The 18,532-nt window shown below is 40.9% G+C and overlaps 2 protein-coding genes across 4 annotated transcripts in view; one reads left to right on the top strand and one right to left on the bottom strand.

Moving 5' to 3' along the window:
* The window catches only part of LOC122145110 (ras-related protein Rab-14-like), a 7,730-nt gene extending 3,752 nt beyond the window's left edge, over positions 1-3,978 (top strand). For both annotated transcript variants that reach the window (XM_042757194.1, XM_042757195.1), the window contains one exon: positions 1,711-3,978. In XM_042757194.1, the coding sequence (XP_042613128.1) occupies positions 1,711-1,888 (178 nt within the window). In that variant the 3' untranslated portion in view covers positions 1,889-3,978. The remainder of the gene's footprint in view (positions 1-1,710) is intronic.
* A 1,472-nt stretch (positions 3,979-5,450) lies between these two features.
* Positions 5,451-18,532, bottom strand: LOC109048738 (c-abl oncogene 1, non-receptor tyrosine kinase). Of its 2 annotated transcripts, none has more exons than XM_042757192.1 (11): positions 18,103-18,532; positions 15,152-15,316; positions 14,563-14,858; positions 12,031-12,348; positions 11,486-11,570; positions 9,910-10,087; positions 8,667-8,851; positions 8,422-8,574; positions 7,929-8,018; positions 7,721-7,849; positions 5,451-7,643 (listed from the first exon to the last, which is right to left on the bottom strand). In XM_042757192.1, the coding sequence occupies exons 1-11, from the start codon at positions 18,185-18,187 to the stop codon at positions 6,070-6,072; spliced, it is 3,258 nt and encodes a 1,085-aa protein (XP_042613126.1). In that variant the 5' UTR covers positions 18,188-18,532; the 3' UTR covers positions 5,451-6,069. The 2 variants fall into 2 exon arrangements, with proteins under 2 accessions (XP_042613126.1, XP_042613127.1); XM_042757193.1 differs by having other exon boundaries at positions 5,453-7,643; positions 12,031-12,303.

Genomic DNA, 18,532 nt, shown 5'->3' with positions numbered 1-18,532 from the left:
TGCACGCGTGTGTTTATGAAGAAAACCCCGACATGATCAGCACTGACCTGAACTAGGATATGACCAAACCTTATATCATGATAATGACATACAGTATATATTACTATATGTGATAGGTTTTGAAATTCGAGATTTCTACATCATCTGAAAGCTGAATAAATAATCTCTCCATTGAGTGTATGGTTTGTTAGGAGGACAATATTTGTCTGAGATACAACTATTTGAAAATCTGGAATCTGAGGGTGCAAAAAAAAATCTAAATATTGAGAAAATCATCTTTAAAGTTGTTCAAATGAAGTTCTTAGTAATGCATAATACTAAACAAAAATTAAGTTTTGATATATTTACGGTAGGAAATTTACTAAATATCTTCATTAATTAATATCCTAATGATTTTTGGCATTAAAGAGAAATGTATAATTTTGACCCATACAATGTATTGTTGTCTATTGCTACAAATATACCTGTGCTACTGATGACTGCTTCTGTGCTGCAGGGTTACATATAGTTAATATATTTAATAATGTTTTTATGAGATCAAATTTTTTAATACCATAGAATTTTCATAACTCTTGTCAGCGCTGTCAGTATCACAGAAAAGTTGCAAAAGTGATTTAGTCAAGAGTAGTGAGAGATGTCCTCTCGCTGTGGTTTGATGAACATTACCGGAGGAATAATGAGCAGCTTCCCCTTTAAGAAGAAAATCCGGATTCTGTTACACGTGTTTACGTTCACTTCAGACCAGGAGGACTGTGTTTACCAGAATGCTTGCAAAGACGGGTATTGTGACACACATAAGAATGTGTTTTTAAGCATTCAAGGCCAATAAAGCATCAAAAACACTGATCTATGAGCTCCGCATTTAAACAGCTTAAAATCACTTGTTTTTAAACCACAGCACTTAAAAATATGCAAACGACACATTTTCATGACCACGGCACACTTGAGGGGCAGCTGTGGCCTAACGGTTAGAGATTTGGACTTGTAACCAGAAGGTCGCAGGTTTGAGTCTCGGTGCTGCAGGAGTTGTAGGTGGGGGGAGTGAATGAACAGCACTCTCTTCCACCCTCAATAATCATGACTGAAGTGCCCTTGAGCAAGGCACTGAACCCCCAGTTGCTCCCTGGGCGCTGGATATATAGCTGCCCACTGCTCCGGGTGTGTGTTCACAGTGGTGTGCACTTCTCACTGCTGTGTGTGTGCACTTGGATGGGTTAAATGCAGAGCACCAATTTCGAGTATGGGTCACCATACTTGACAAATGTCACGACTTTCACTTTCACTTTTTTGATGTGAATGCATAACCGCGATAAAGACGCAATTCCTTTCAAAATCATACGAAAATGCCACCTTGTAAAATAGTCAAACCAAAAATTATATCATTTTTGATGTTTTTACTAGTGGCTGCAGGACACTATAGTTCATCAATGTGAGGAGAGCAAATAAACTGATATACCCAAAAAGTCTTCATACAGTGGACTATAGTAAAGTTTGGGATCAGAAATCATTCAGACACTTTGAGCTGATCATGTGTTTTTCTGTTATCTGACATCAACTGATGAGTTCTCGTCATTTCCTAAACTCCAGTGAATAAACTGATAATGTGAGAAATGATGAAGTTTGGGTTTTCATCGAGTTTGTCTTGATTTCTGACGCAGATGTTAATCTGACGTGAGCGTATAGATGCTGACTGTGTGTTTGTGCTCACAGAGGAGAGAATGTGGAGGACGCGTTTCTGGAAGCAGCTAAGAAGATCTACCAGAACATCCAAGACGGCAGTCTGGATCTGAACGCGGCCGAGTCGGGCGTCCAGCACAAACCGTCAGCGCCGCAGGGAGGCCGGCTCACCAGCGAACCACAGCCGCAGAAGGAAGGGTGTGGCTGTTAATGACATGACCTTCATCACACTCGGCCGTCCCAGAGAGGAGAGGATCACGGCTACATGTGCTCTTTCTCTTCTCTCTTCATCTGTCCGTCCTCACTCTCTCTGGTCAGTTTGTTCATCCTCTGACCACACTAACGTCATCGCGTCACACTTCAGTTCAGCCTCTTTTCATTGATGTATTTTATAGCTCAATGATGTGACGTCACAGAAACAAGACCCAGGTTGCATTAGGATCGTATTGAGACCATCAAATGCGTGTTTTTCCAGCCGTACGAGAGCTGAAGTGTTTGTGACGTGTTTAAGGCTGTGAAAGTCTGCAGGAGGACCGTTCTGTTTGGGTCAGATGCCCGTCTAAAGAACACTAGATCAAGGGTGCAGAATAATCCACTGCATTTTTAAATGCACCAGTGCTCAGAATAAGCATTGCATGCATCTGTAAACATGCAGTGGTTGATTTAAAACTGAGTGACAGTCTCCTGTTGTGAACTCAGAATCCCGTGCATGTCGACATGCGAGCGCATGCATGAGTGTGAGTCCGTTTGGGTCGGACAGCTTTATGAATCAAAGACACTTATGGAAAGATTGATTCTTCCATCGCTCCTCTTCATCACATCAGGATACATTCGTCTGTCCTCTCCAGCATTATTCTGTGTTGCCTTATTATTCATCTGTCTTAATATTATCACTGTTTAATCTCAACTAGCTCAACATGCTCTTCAGACTGGAGTTAAACAGTTTTACAACACTGCTACTGTTTTTGTATAGATCTATGAAAGGGCTCCGGTCCTGTAGATGTACAGTAAGCATCAGTGCATCGGCTTGTATATTAACAGCACCACGCATCTGTGTCCTAACTCAGTGTATGTACCATATGAACTCAGAACACAGCTCTGACGCCTCACTCGTCCGGCTGAAGAGACGCGAGGCATATTCTCCTACAGAGAGTCTGACAGATGGAGATCAGATCTCGACTGTTTGTATAAACTCTGAAGGAGCTGTGCTAACGTTTGAAAAATCTGTTTGTGTGTGTATATGTGATTTTAAAATGATGACATTTTGATTTTAATGAAGAAAATAAAAATGCTCTAGATGGAAAAGCGTTTCTGCTTCATTCTGAATAAACATTTAAAATGAAAATGAACTCCAATACGACAATACGAGCACGCTGACAGAAACACACCCTTGATGCTGTTCAAGTAGAAAAATTGCTTTGTATTTTATGCAACAAATTGCACCAAGGTTACAGAAAGAATCAAGTGAAAATAGGTGACGTGTATTTACAAAGACGAGCAATTAGTGTGAGCCTTGAATACACATTAAAAAAAGTAGTGGCATGATTTTAAGAGATAAAAAAGCATGAAATGTCAACACTGGTAGTACCATGTTGAATTAAAGGCAGCTTGTGGTTGGCGTCGCAGTCAGATGGCAAAGTGTCAGAAAACACAAACTAATACTGAAAACAACTGCACTATTCAGTTACACAAGAGTACGAGAATCATTGGATGAAGCTGCTCTGTTCACATCCGTGATCCCGGAGCACTTCCGTCAGTGGTGTGTGGAAAACCTGTGAAATGACTGAAGATCTTTCAGAGGACGTACAAAAACATCTGTACATGTACTGCTTCTCAAGCACTGCGTCTCACTCCCAAGTCTTTCTTCTTGAGACAGTAGTGTGTTTCGTTCGCTGATCCGTGATTCATGTTCAGCGAGTCTCTTTAAGGCAACGGTGTATTTTCGTGAAGTGATTGTGCCGAAGAAACACTTGTTCAGAACCCTTGAGGGGCCTGGAAAAGACGGGAAACCGACTTTACGACCGCATCGGTGAAATCACACAATCTGCGATCAGTCGAATACAAACTGAAGTTCCTCACATCACAGGGACCGTTCACATCTCACAACAAAGCACTTTCTCGACCAGCCACACGAAGAAAACTAAACTAAACAGTCTTTATCAATACTATGATCGTGAATGTAATTCAAACATACATTTTGATCCCGTAGAAATGTTTGGAAGTGTGAGGCACATGAGTTGTTTATCTGTCAGTCGTGAAATAATGCTGCTTTTAACAAACACTTTGAGAAAACGCAGAGAAGCCACTGCAAAATATATCTTCTTCCTTAGTATTTTTGTTGTTTTCTAGAATATCTAAAAATTATTGAATCAGGATGCATTTACTTGACAAGATAAATGACTTAAGATTTTGTCTTATTTTGTAGTTTTCAAAAGAAAAAAAAATCCAAATTCTGTTATTTTTTGCTTAAAACAAGTAAAAATATCTGCCAGTGGTGTAAGAAAAATAATAGCTAAATAAAGCTAACAGCATTATTTTTCTTACCCCGTTGGCAGATATTTTTACTTGTTTAAAGGAGCCATGTGTAATGTCTGGCAAAAAAATCAAGTCATACTCCACATTCCATACCAGATGGGGGCAGTATGCCTCAATAAAGTGAATTGGTCTACTCTAGAGTAACAAACGAGAAACGGCATAGTCTCTATGCTCCGCCCCTACCTTCACAACAACCCTAGAGCCATAGCCGAAGCCTAAAGGACGTTTTGCCTCCAGAGGAACGTTGGGTGATGTCAAGTGATTTTGAAACATGACATCTTCAAGCTACTCCCCTTCACCTTTACCAGTGAATATGTTCATATTCGTTTTGTTCATATTACATTTTGAATTGTATATACACATTATTTGAATTAAATTAATTTGACAGACAGCATTCTGTCAACATCATTGGTCAACATCAGACAGCTGATGTTGACCAAGCTAGCGCCAACCAACGTAACCAGAGCTGCCAACTCTCAAGCATTCACCGTGAGACACACGCAATTGACTCTTTTCACACGCTTTCAAAAACTTGACCGCTCTGAATATAGTGGCGCGCTCTCTCTCTCTCTCTCTCTCTCTCTCTCGGGTTCATTATCATCGAAGACATTTCAAGCTTCTTAGGTAATGTTACATTTTAGCATCAGCTTGGTAGAGACGGGCTTTGGTATATAACAGCCGAAAACCGGATCGGATCTGTGGGTAAGTTATAGCTAGCTTAATATCAAACGCAGCTACGGTTAGCCATCGCTAACATTAGCACGTTTATCGAACAGCCTTCGATACATTTCTATGTTATAACTTCCCGAAAAAAATACGCAAACATATAAAACAAACTTCTAGCGAAATACTAACAGCATCTTACTTACCAATCCAAAAGAAATGTTGCAAGTTCGGAGTCGAAGCTCATTTCTTTCAAGTCCATCAGTTGTCTCCAGCGATGGAAAGCAGTGCCGATGTTTACTCTGTTTCGGCTCCTTTTCTTATCGGATTTGATTTGTGATTCCGAGCGCGGTTGCTTGACATCAGCTTCAAGTACGCCCACAAGCCGTGCGAGTTATTCGTGTATTGCAGGTTGGCTGGTGGTTATGTTGCCCGCATACCGCCTCCCATGGCCGAAACTGGTATTACGACACCTGTCGGGCCGTGGCTAGTAATGCTAATGCTAATTAAGGTTGATATCTCTGCAGCACTATAACTTGACATTTTTTTAATGACATCATCGCCCTTATTTCTTCTCATTCTTTTGATGCGTGTAGGTCATTTTTTGGATATTTTTACCTCAATTTTTACACATGGCACCTTTAAAGCAAAAAATAACAGAATTTGGATTTTTTTTCAGAAAACAAGACAATTTCTTATTATTTGCAAAAACTAATTTCCTTTTCAAAAATCATGTTTTTTTATCGTTATGTTTTTGTGTTTTACTGTGTCTGTCTGTTGACAGATTAACCGGAATGCATAATGATAAAACATGATTTTTGAGAATTGTTATCTGTTTAAGAGTTATCTGTTTTTGCAAATGAACTCTTCATATCTCGATTCTCTTTACTTGTCAGGTAAGCATCTTAATTCCAGAATTTGTAGACATTTACACTAGTCATTTTTTGCAGTGAGGAAAGTCAATGAATTACAGAGAAAGGCTCAACTCAAGTCAGTGTGACTTGACCCTGGGCTACAGGTAGATGGCCAAACGGACTCTGGAGGAACGGTTCCCCTGCACTCGGGCACAGTATTAAGACACTGAAGCGTTTGGAAACGTTCCTCTATTTGGCATGAGAAAAGCTGAGGTGGGTCACATGACCAGAGCAGCCCCAGACGCGCAGATGATCCCGGTCTCATCCGTGCTCTTCTGCGCTACCTCTGAACAATGTCACTGATCTCCTTGACGGAGGAAAGCAGCTTTGAAAAGTCTTGAGGTGTGTTGGCTCCCCCGGTGGCGGCGGGGCAGATCTGCAGCTCGCGCAGGCTGCTCTCCAACTTATTGATGGCTTCGCGGAACGCAAACTTGTTGCGCATCTGCTGGATGGACTCGACGTAGCTGGCGCAATACTTGGACAGATTCTTGCCGGCTTCCAGCACCGCGCTATGGCTGCCGGTCTGCTCTGACATGCGGCCGATGGCGGCTCGCAGGAGCTCGGTGCTCTCCAAGACCATCTCGCGCGTGATGCAGGAGTTGGAGAGCCGCTCTGACGGCTGCCGCGTCTTCCTTAGCGAGCGGCGAGTCGTCATGAGGGGAATGAAGTTGGATCCCGGATCACTGAGAGCCGATCCCGTTCCCATCCCTGGCAGCTGACCGCTTGGGGATATAGAAGTCGTCTTTGGGGGCTGCGCTTTTGAGGTGTTTTTTGGCACTTTCTTAGCATTTTCTTGGGAAAGGCTCACACCTTTGCCTTGTTCTGCGGATCCGGGACTTGGAGGGTTGTGTTCAGACGAGCCTTTGACTTTGGTATCCGAAGAAACGTCCAAAGTGGGGCTCCTCGAAGTCTTTCCGGATTTGCCGCTCGAGACCGGAGGCAGAGGAGGAGCTGGTTTGGGTTTGGTGAACTTCCCCTTCTCTCTCTCTCTTTGTCCAGGGACTTCGGAAGAGTTCTTGAGCCTACGAGGTCTGCATTCGTCTCCTAGAGGCGGAAGCACGTTGGGTTTGAACAGCTCCGCTTGTAAGGCGCTGGTTTTGGAGCTTTCCGTCCGACGGCTGAGCTTCGGTGTCAGAGTCAAGGGACTTGATCCAGGACTAGACTCCGAGTCCTTAAACACGTCGTCCGGTGCATCCGAGTCGGTTTTCTTGGGAAGGCGCGGTGGTGGAGTAAGGGTGCCACCACGGGGCACACAATCAGCTTTCTTGCGAGGCAGAGCTGGCTTTCCTCCGAAGGTTCCCGAGTCGAAGTGAGACGACTGGATATCACGGGGCAAGGTGACCGACTTCCACTCGGTGCGCTCGGACCCCGGAGGCATGCTAGAGGCGGAAGAAGACCTTAGGAAGCGCTTGGAGTTCGACATGGTGTCTTCTTCTGTGGGTGGAGTCGTGGCAAGCTTCCCTCCGCCAGCCGACGTTGTGCACTTTTTCCGTGAATGAGATGGAAAGAGCTGACCGGGATAAGCCGGGGCTCCATTGGTGACTCCGACAATCGTTGTACAGTTGGAGCTGACTAAATGAGAAGAGTCGATGCAGTCGTTGATGGGAGCGCCGTTGTTAAAATCATCTTTGCAGTCGGAAGCCAGTCCTCTACGGTCCAGGTGCCCATCCATCTTCCCGAAGGAGCTGCTGCGTTTAGGGGGTGCCGGAGCCGTTCTCTTCTTTTTCTTGATTAAACTGAACGGATTCATTCGGAACTTATCTTTGGCTAGGAGGCGATCGTCTTCGTTTAGGTTGCTATCAAGGACAGGCCTCGGGAGCATCGGGGGCCCGGTAACCTCGGCCTCCGCCGCGTCTGGAAAGGACACAGCTTCATCAGTCTGCGGAAAGCAACTCAGAATTCACTGTGAACGCTGGGAGAGCTCAGCTTACCCGGACTGTCGCCATCCCTGCTGTCCGCATGTCTTCGCACTGTCCTCGTCTTAGTGGGAAGTTCTGGAGCCTGTTGCATCGGACCCAGCGTGAGCTTTTTACCCTTTTTGCCCAACTCTTTCTCCACCTCTGCAACCCATGAAGAGTGAAGATGAGCCACAGGAAAGCACACGTTAATGTCTCTAAATCTCCAGAGACAGAGTCTTACCGTCGGAGATACTGGACTCTTGAAACATCGTCTCAAACGCCTGGTGGGTTTCAGCAAAAGAAGGACGCTCTGCAGGGTTCCACCTCCAGCCTAAAGACAGAAACACAGAAAAATGAAAAAACTAAAAAGGAGCTGTTTTCTCATTTTTCTACTTTCAATATTTAACCATAAAACGAGTGAACGGATGATCCACGGATTTGAGTTTGTGAGATTGTCCTAGCTCTTAAAGCTCCGCCCTCTTCTGAAATGGGGGCCGGGGCACCAGCTCATTTGCATTTAAAGGGACAAACACAAAAACGGCATGTTTTGGCTTATACCCTTAAAAGTGGCAATTTTAACAAGCTATAAAAATGATCTGTGAGATGTTTTGAGCTAAACCTTTACATACACAGTCAGGGGACATCAGAGACTTATTTCACTTCTTGTTAAAAGGGGCATAATAGATCACCTTTAATTGTAACCATCTTGTTCAAACCCTTGAGCTTGTACTTACAGGCCCTCATGAGCTCGTAGACTTTCTCTGGGCATCCCTCGGGTCTGTCCATGCGGTAATCTTTCTCTAGTAGCTCGTACACTTGAGACAAGTCGATTCCAGGATACGGAGACATCCCATAGGTGGCGATTTCCCAAAGCAGGACTCCAAATGCTAAAGAGTTCAAGCAAAAATGTCAGTTTTACACACAAGATAAGTCTCGACTGGGAAGTGAATTCAGGGTCAACAGCAGTGCTTCTGCTTACCCCACACGTCTGACTTGATGGAGAATTTGTTATAGGCCAGACTCTCCGGGGCGGTCCATTTAATGGGGAACTTGGCTCCTACATGGGCTATGTAGGTTTCTTCAGTCATCAGGCGACTCAGTCCAAAATCTGCCACTTTAACCAAGTGGTTTTCCCCAACTAAGCAGTTACGGGCGGCCAGATCCCTGAAACAAGAGCCAGCTCGTAACTGGAAACGTGTCACTTCCTACTATTATTAATACTATGCTGTCCCTTTGTCCTAGGGCTGGACCATATGCAAAAAAATGTAAATCTCAAATTCTCTGAACGTTTGACTGATTCTTGATTTTTTTAAACGATTTTTAACTAGTTAACTACAGCATGATTCAAGTAACTTCTCTTTATTAACCTTCTAGTTAAAGACAATTCTAATTAAGTAAATGTTAAATATCTTTGCAGGAAAGATGCATGAACTACAACTACATCTTGTACAAACGTGTCTTATGCATATTATATGTTCAGAAATAATACGAGGAAAATGCTTTAAAAAATGCTCGAGTCAAGCTAATTCAAATTCAGAGTGACTAAATATATAACACCAGTAGACTATTATTAACTATAAATGTTCTGTAAAAACATCAAACAGCAGCTTTCAGTCATCACGATGCAAACATTAAATATCAGTCACACAGTAGTAGTTCTTCACAGGTTTTTATTTGATTGCGCTGCTTTTCCGTTGTTTTTTCTGTGTGAACACGGATGCGTTTAACTGTTGTGCTCACGTCTCATGCATGAAACGACTTTCTAAAAACATAGCGCTCAAGTTAAAAGTTGTTCACTCCCATCTTCTTGCACGTTTTTTCTATTCCACTGATCGCGTATCATCTTTTTCAACACAGAAGCTCATTCTGTGTGAAAGGCGTCTAGCACTATAATCTACTTATGGTCAATGTTTTATTTCACTCAATGCAATACATACATTTTGTGAACTACCGTTGAAGGACCAGACACATTCTCTCTGCATTGTCTTTTTATGTCTATTTTGTGTTCAGCTATCTTGCTTGTTTTAGCAAATCAGAGCAAGAGAATGACATCACTTCCTATCAAGACAATTCCATTATTGTGCTTTAAAACTAGTGTGCAGTCACTTCTGTCTGATGAAGCGTCACTGAGAGGAACTCGAGCTGCACACGTCAAGCTACTGTGAAGAAGCAACACAAAGACTATTTATTAACAGTCGACTGGATTAACTTCAAACGCTCACCTGTGGATGAAGTTCTTCTTCTCCAGGTATTCCATGGCGGAGGAGATCTGCGTGGCCATGTAGAGCAGCACCACAGCGTTGACCTCCTTGTGATTACACTCACGCAGGTAATCCAGCAGGTTTCCGTGGGTCATGAACTCAGTGATGATGTAAAACGGAGGTTCCCGTGTGCAGACACCTGACATCAGAGAAAAACCTCTTTTAGAAGCACATTCCTCCAGAACATCAGTTCGATTCATGTTAGACTGCATTCATTTTCTTACTTAGCATTTGGTCTTGTTTTCTAGTATAAATAAGATCCTCTTTAAGAAGCATCACTTCATGTATCCCCCAACTGTAAGTCACTTCGGATAAAAGCGTCTGCAAAATGACTAAATGTAAGAAAAATATTCTTGTCTAGCCTTTAAATTAAGAATATTTTTCTTACCCCACTGGAAGATATTTTTGCTTGTTTTAAGCAAAACTAGCAAAATGTTAATGTTTTTTATTAGAAAACAAGACTTAATATCTTTTTACTTGTCGTGTGAATGCATCTTGATTCAAAAATGTTTAGATATCTAGAAAACGAGACAAAAATACTCTCGTTTAACGAAGAAATAATATTCAAATCAAGGCCGTTTCTTGAGACTTTCTTCTCTTTGAAACTAAATATTGAAAATGATGAAACAATGTAATTCTTATTTCATATTAATGTCATCTCTAAATTGAACTTGTGATGTTTAATGAAGGGAGTTTAAGACCTCCTGTCTTCATCTAGTGTGTTTTAATTTAAAATAAATGTAGTCGAGGAGTCAGTTCCATCATCTCCTAAAGTGGAAGTTGACTCCCAAAAATCTGCAGACAACTCTGATTAAACTGGCCCTTAACCGCTTTTTTGAAAATTGCTTTTAATTCCAAATGACACTTTTTTTCCACTAATGTAGCACATTACATTTATACAACAATTTGATGTGTTTGAGTCATTTGAGAATGACAGAGCCATCTATGTTTGATCAGCCGTATAAATGCAGGGCAAAGCCCCAAATGTGAGTAGAAATCAGCACTGCTGAGTAAATTAAACTCTATATTACTCCACAGACCCATAACTTGTTTTTTATTAATTCTTACAATGCTTAAAAATGCGATACGGTTTAACGTGATTATCAAATCACGAAGACTGAACTGTAATTAAATTAATACTAGTGCTGTCAAACGATTAATCGCGAAAAATCAAGTTTTTGTTTATATATGTGTGTGTACTGTCTATATTTATTATGTATATAAAGACACACAGTATATATTTTAAATATATTTGCATGTATATATTTATAAAAAAATATATATTTAATATATAAATTTTTTCTTAAATATATACATGCATGTGTGTATATATATATATACACAGAACACACACACATATATTATATACACAAAACTTGCGATTACTCGTTGCCCAGCACTAATAAATACATTACATTTATTTACTATTATGAAGTACTTCACTAGTATTACAGTGACACTTGTTTATTGATTTACTATTTCTAATTTGATAATCAATAAGAATGTGATGTGTTCGGTCCGTGCACAGAGGACTCACCCAACAGCTGCACCAGGTTCGGATGTTTGATTTCTTTCATGACCGCGGCTTCTTTTAAAAACTCCTCCACTTCCATCGTGTCCTCCTGCAGAAGAGCAAACACTGTTCATCGCTGCATTAAGCGAGTGTGCAAAACATTATTTTCTTACTTAGTATTTTTGTTTTTTTCTAGTATAAATATCTAAAAAATTATTGAATCAAGGTGCATTTACTTCACAAGTAAAATGATTTGAGATATGTCTTGCTTTCTGAAAAAATTATAAAAATTTTGTTATATCTGATAATATTTAAATTTGATAATATCTGCCAAAGGGGCAAGAAAAATATTCTTGTTTAGCCTTTGAATTAAGATATTTTTTCTTACCCCACTGGTGGATATTTTTGCTCGTTTTAAGCAAAAACGAACAACATTTTTAGAAAACGAGACTTAATATCTTAAGTCATGTGAATGCATCTTGATTCAAAAATGTTTAGCTATTTATATGAGAAAACAAGAGGAAAATACTGAGGCAGTGTGATGCATTCTCGATGTCTGTGTCTCTGACCTTCAGTGTTTTGACCGCCACGGTCAGGTTGTATTTCTTCCAGACTCCCTCGTACACCTCTCCGTACTGTCCTCCTCCCAGCTTGTGTTTCATGGTGATATCTGTGCGCTCCATCTCCCATTTGTCGTAGTTGGGCGAGACGCCGTAGATGGTGGGCTTGTTGCGTTTGGGCGCTGGGTAATGCAGCGTGGTGATCAGACCGTCAGACACCGTGGAGTGATGGTGCACCAGCTCCGCGAGTGTGTTAAAGCGGCTCTCCGACGAAACATACAGCTGCAGAGGAACAGACACGAGAGCGTGAGCCAGAGAACCGAGCCACTGCAGAAACACACAATACACACCTCATTAAAGTCACCATGAAAACAAAACAGACTATTCTTATCTCTAAGGAATATGCAAGGTTTATTAGAAATGTTTTATCGGTGCACATTGTTTTTTTAAAATTCATGTTTTCTCATCCAACCAATGTTTTAATTTCTTGATAAACCACTGGACTGCAACAGTGAAAACATGCACATGTTAATGTGTTCCTTTCACTCTCAAGAGTTCAAGAGTGAGTATGAATAGTTGTCACATAACTTGTGCAATGATATTAATGCGCATTTTTGAAGCCACTTAAGAGACTGTATTTATCTAAAGACTTGATATAACCAAACATAACTGAAACAAAGCATGTAAAACATGTAAACATCAATCTTGTTTTTAAATATCAATCCATCTGAAACATTACGAGAGTTAAAAACTGCGCAGGAACTCAAGTGTTACGTGTCAAAGAATGTAACATTCAAGAGTGATACACTGTTTCCTGTTAGAATCAGTGTTGTTCCTGCATGAATGCATTCCAGTGTGTTTAAATGCACTTTTTTAACCATTCATTGGTGTGATAACTGCATTCTGAATCCTTTATTCATCCATACGCTTCAGATGTAGCAGACTTGGATTCGTGTCGTGTTTATTGGCTGTGTAATTATTAAAAGCAGCTATCACTACTAATTGCCCGCGTTTAAGCAGCTGTGTACAGTGAGACCTCAGAGCAGGTTAAAGTGAGCAGCTGAGGTGGAATGGTGTCGGGGGCTCATTCCTGACGGCTTACTCCGGAGATTCCAGCAGGGAAGTGTGAGGCGGCCGAGGCCCGTCCGGCATGTGAGGAATGAGCGCAGCGGTCATCAGCGTGCAGCAGGAACGGTCAGGAGTGCACTTCAGCGTGCTATTGCAACACACTCCATAAGGGACGCGCCGAGTGTTTGGCAAGAAAACAGCAAAAAAGGCTCTTTCGGTGTTCGGATGAATAAGCCAAATAACATGAACTAGGGTTGTCAAGATGGCTGAAAAACTAAATTCAGATTTTGTACTTAAATATTAGCAGTATTCAAATTTAAAATGCATTTTCAGTTAGGGGAGAAAAAAGCGTTTGTCTTCTCTCCTGAGGCCACAAGAGGGCGCATCGAGCAAAATATTAATGCACGTTAATTAATTAATAATTAATAAAGTTACTTATACAATTAGAAACAAAACAGCATCATGTATGAACGTACAGTTTAATACAAAGGACTGAAAACCAATCACAAAGAGTGCTTTTTCTCTTTAAAACATAAGATGCAGTGGGATGAGGGAAAAACCGCCGTAACGTCTCGAGACGTGTTAACTTATGTTCATTTTACATGGCTTTCTAAACATGTGGCTCTCTTGTGTGAGACGCGAGTGCAACGCTGATAGATGTCCTTCTAGAAAATGTGATAAATATGCGTTCTGTGTCGACGGCTTGGTTTCAGTTTGACGTAAACAAGACCTTCTCCACATTGATGTTTTCTTTTTTTTTTACGCAGCAGCGCTGCATGTAGTGGCTTCAGCTGGAGAGACAAAAGCATTAAATGCAACGACACCTACATCCTCATTATATCTTGTCCACCACTGATAAAGCTGCCTGACGCCAGTTAATGAGCTAGTCGAAGTATCGTTAGTGAGTTCACGAGCGAATTAATCACACGTGTCCTGTGAGGTGGGTAAGGAAATGAATCGTCACGTTCAGCATCTCTGTGCTCTGTCACAGTAAATACAGCTATCACTGCATGCAGATCTAGTTTTACATGAGAAACACCGTCTGAAAAGGGCTTGAGCTTTTAAAAATTAGATATTTAGGGGCCTTTGAAATCCGTTTGATCTTTTCCCGAATTCAGTTTTTTCCATTTAAATTTTTCCAGATGCTGTTTTTCAGTTTTAATTTTTAAAATTAAAATTTTGTTTATCAAAAAGCTAATCTAATTAATTGAAATCATGAAACTTACAATATTAAACAGCTATTTACATTTAGTCATTTAGCAGATGCTTTTATCCAAAGCGACTCACAAATGAAGACAACAGAAGCAATCAAAACTAACAAAAGAGCACTGATCTGCAGATTTATGAAAAGTTTAACAAAAATTGCATTGAGGCCCTTTTCAAGCTAGTGAGAGTGTGTGTTTCTCCTGCCGCAGATCAGGTGTGTATAATATGATATGATCAGACTTGCGCTCTGGTTCTGAAGACTCTCACCTTGCCGTCGGAGGCCGTGTTGATGCGGTAGTGGTAGACGCGGCCCTCGTAGCGCAGCGAGATGGACCTCTGTCCCGGGCTGCTCTCGCTCTCCCGCACCAGAAAGCTGCCGTTGATGCCGCTGCTCAGCAGGTACTCGGCGGCGTTGCGGGACACGGGCCCGTGGTACCAGCTGTGCTTCTCCAGGCTGTTGACGGGTGTGATGTAGTTGCTGGGAACCCAGCCCTGGCCGTTCTTGGTCTGCGCCTCGCACCACTCGCCATTGTGATTGTATCCCAGAACCCTCAGCTTCTCTCCTGATCAGAGCATTACGTCACAGTCATTTCAATGTCTATTAAAGCTGGAAAAAAATGTGATTTACAGCTGTGCCGTTGTAACTGTGCAGCGTGTGAATTAAAACAGATGCACTCCTGTTAACTTCAACTTGTCAATACAACACCTGTGTTAATTGAAAGTAAACAAGCTGAAAAAAAAGGATTGAATCCAATGTTTTAGGGAAACTGTTACACCCTGTGCTCGTTTTGCTCCGATGTCATTAACTAGCATTTTCAGGAAAAAGAAAATCCTCTCCATGGGATGTGTGTCTGACCTTTGGTGATGCTGAGAGTGTTATCGCCACTCGCGACGAAGTCATACAGCGCTACGAACAGATTGGGGTCATTTTCGCTGGGTCCCGCCAGCAGATTCTCTTTGGAGTTCCAGCGTGCCGCCTCGGACAGACCCGGAGCCTCGAAATCCGGCCGCTGAAGCGCTTCTGCAAACAGACCAAGACATGACAATGAATATGAGAAAGCATGTTAACGTGTGACCCTGGAGCACAAAACCAGCAGGGGGTCAATGTTTGTAATTGAGATTTATACATCATCTGAAAGTTGCATAAATAAGCTTTCATTGATGCATGGTTTGATGTATAATACGATATCTGGCCGAGATACAACTATTTGAAAGTTTTAGGAGCTCATTTTCATTACAGTTCTGGAAAACGCTGGCGCTGGAGACTAAATGCTTCCTGATGGTTTACACCTAATTCTTCACATTAATTCATAATTCTTTTGCAGTTAGCGTGTCTTTTCTTCTCCACCTGTTTTTCTGACCCGCTGACCCAGTGAGCACTTCACTGTCCAATGGTCATGTCTTAACTTTGCAATTTCTGTATTGCATTAGTTTTTAATATTTCTCATGGGGATTTAATCTTTTTTGACTTTCAGTCCGAGTTAAACCTCTTTTTTGGCTCATTTTATCAGTAAAAGAAAACATGCCTAATAATTCTGCACACCTGAATAGAAGGAGTTTTTCTCTTCCAGCCTTCATGGACAATTATATTTCACTTATAAATGATTAAATATCATCAGAATATCAACATGCCTAATAATTATGCACACTTTATATACACACACACACACACATATATATATATATATATATATATATATATATATATACATATATATATATAATAATACACTGTTTTTTTAAAATGCAAATACAAAAACATAGATAATACAGAGATATATATATATTGTATATTGCAAATCAGCAAAAAAAATAAAGAGATATGAATTTTTGGCCACATCGCCCAGCCATAATAGTAACACACGCCCAAAATGTAATCATCAATAAAGTCCGCTCACAGTACATCACCACAACCACGTGTGTCATAAATCATCATGGACATAAATGCCAGTCTGAACTGTTGTAATGAGTCACATTCATTGCTCTGTACCATGAGGAAGCACACGAGCATCTCCGATGACCTCAGACACATAAACAAGGCAAACCAGATACGGCAGAGGATTTGTTTTTCATACATAAACTCACTGACCGGGACATGAATCAGCTTAGAGGGGAAAAATGTTTTAATCACCCAAAAAAGGGAATTCGGTCATCATTTACTCATCCTCATGCTGACTGTGAAATGCAAAAGGAAAACATCTGAGCGATCCTCTGTGACCTCGAGCCCTGGCATGTGGACGGATGCTGCTTTTATGGACATTTTTGGAGCCTGACGGCCGTGATAAAGATTCTCCTCGTGATCCACAGAACAACATGAGAGTCAGTAAACAATGAGGGAATGGTTAACTAACCCTTTAGTCACCTGTTAAACACCAGTGCATTCGGGTGGTTGACAAATAATACAGATTTATTTTAAATCCACATTACGACTCGATGTTCAAGGCATGTACAGGAGAATTATGTAAGTGGTAAATTATGTAATGTAAGCAATTCCCATTTAGCATGATCTCATGTTAAAGTCACGAGCAGCCACAAACACATCAGGCTACAATCAGACGCTTCTTTCATATTTCAGCTGCTTTATACTCCAGTCTAACGTGTTTCGACAGTAAGACTTTTTGTATTTTTTAAAGAAGCCTCTTCTGTTCACCAAGCCTGTATTTATTTGATCCAAAATACAGCAAAATGAGTAATAATGTGAAATAATTTTACTATTTAAAATAACTAACTTCTATTTGAATACGTGTTAAACTGTAATTTATTTCTGTGATGTGCAGCTGTATTTTCAGCATCATTATTTCAGTCTTCAGTGTCACATGATCTTCAGAAATCATTCTAATATGATGATTTGCTGCTCAAGAAACATTTCTGATTATTAAGTTGAAAACAGCTGAGTAGAATATTTTCAGGTTTCTTTGATGAATAGAAAGTTCAGAAGAACAGCATTTATCTGAAACAGAAATCGTTTGTAACATTATAAAAGTCTTTATCATCACTTTTGATCGATTTTAAGCATCCGTGCTAAATAAAAGTATTAATTTCTGTAATTTCTATAATCATACTGACTCCTAGCTTTTGAATCGTAGAGTGTATAATGTTACAAAAACTTTTTATTTCAGATATTTTTGATCTTTGGATTTTTCTATTCATCAAAGAATCCTGAAAAAAAAATGTGATTAATATGATTATTATTAGAATGATTTCTGAAGATCATGTGACACTGAAGACTGGAGGAACGATGCTGAAAATACAGTTTTGATCACAGAAATAAATTACATTTTAAAAGATATTTAAATAGAAAGCAGTTGTTTTAAATAGTAAAAATATTTCACAATATTACTGCTTTTGCTGTATTTTGGATCAAATAAATGCAGGCTTGGAGAACATTAGAGACTTTTTTAAAAAACATTCATCTGCCTGAGATCACGAAGATCACAGAGCAAACCCTGAACAATCTCCAGTGATCTCACAGAAGCGCAGCTGGATCCAAACCCTCCACACACACACACACACACACACACACACACCAAGCTGCACGGATCTTATCCCGACAGGAATCAGGTTTCCCCAGTGCTCTCTCCTCCCCTCGTTCTTCCATCTCTCTCTCTCTTTTAACGGCGCAGCCAGTATGTCTGGCTTTCCTCTCGCTCGTTCCCCCTCCTCCACTTTCCAAACACACAGAAGGAGAACCGAGGCCTGTGATTTTCACGAGACCATCAACCCCAGATCCATCCATCTGTTCCTCCGAAGGCTGTGGTCGGACTCGGACACACACACACACACACGCTCGCCATCACAGACGCTTACCTTCAAAGTAACAGCTGGAGGACGAAGAAAGACCTTTTTTGGATTTACAGCCCACCAATTTTAGACAAATCTCCAACATTTTCATTTGCTTCCCAACACGACCACTTGAAAAAAAAAAGATCCAGTTCCCAAACTATATCGCCGTTTTCTCTTTTATCCAAACGATTGTTCAAGAAAGTGACTGAAAACATAAAAAATCTGTCCACAAAGTTTGTGTGTTAGTAGCTTATGTGAAGATGAAGTCACAGACGGCTGAAAACACTGACATCCTGACTTCACGCGGTTCTTCTTCAACAGCTTTCCAGAGTAAGAGGCTCCATTTTTCCCCCGCTCCAGTTCTTCTTGTTTTCTCAGTCCGGTGAGGAACTAGCCATCCATACAGATAATTCTCACGGAAAAAACAGGAAAAGGAGTTAAATGAAGCACTTTG

Source organism: Cyprinus carpio, chromosome A5 (genome assembly GCF_018340385.1).
Source record: "Cyprinus carpio isolate SPL01 chromosome A5, ASM1834038v1, whole genome shotgun sequence".
Lineage (NCBI taxonomy): Eukaryota > Metazoa > Chordata > Actinopteri > Cypriniformes > Cyprinidae > Cyprinus > Cyprinus carpio.
Note: the sequence above shows the minus strand (reverse complement) of the source record. Positions and strands in the feature narration are given on the sequence as shown.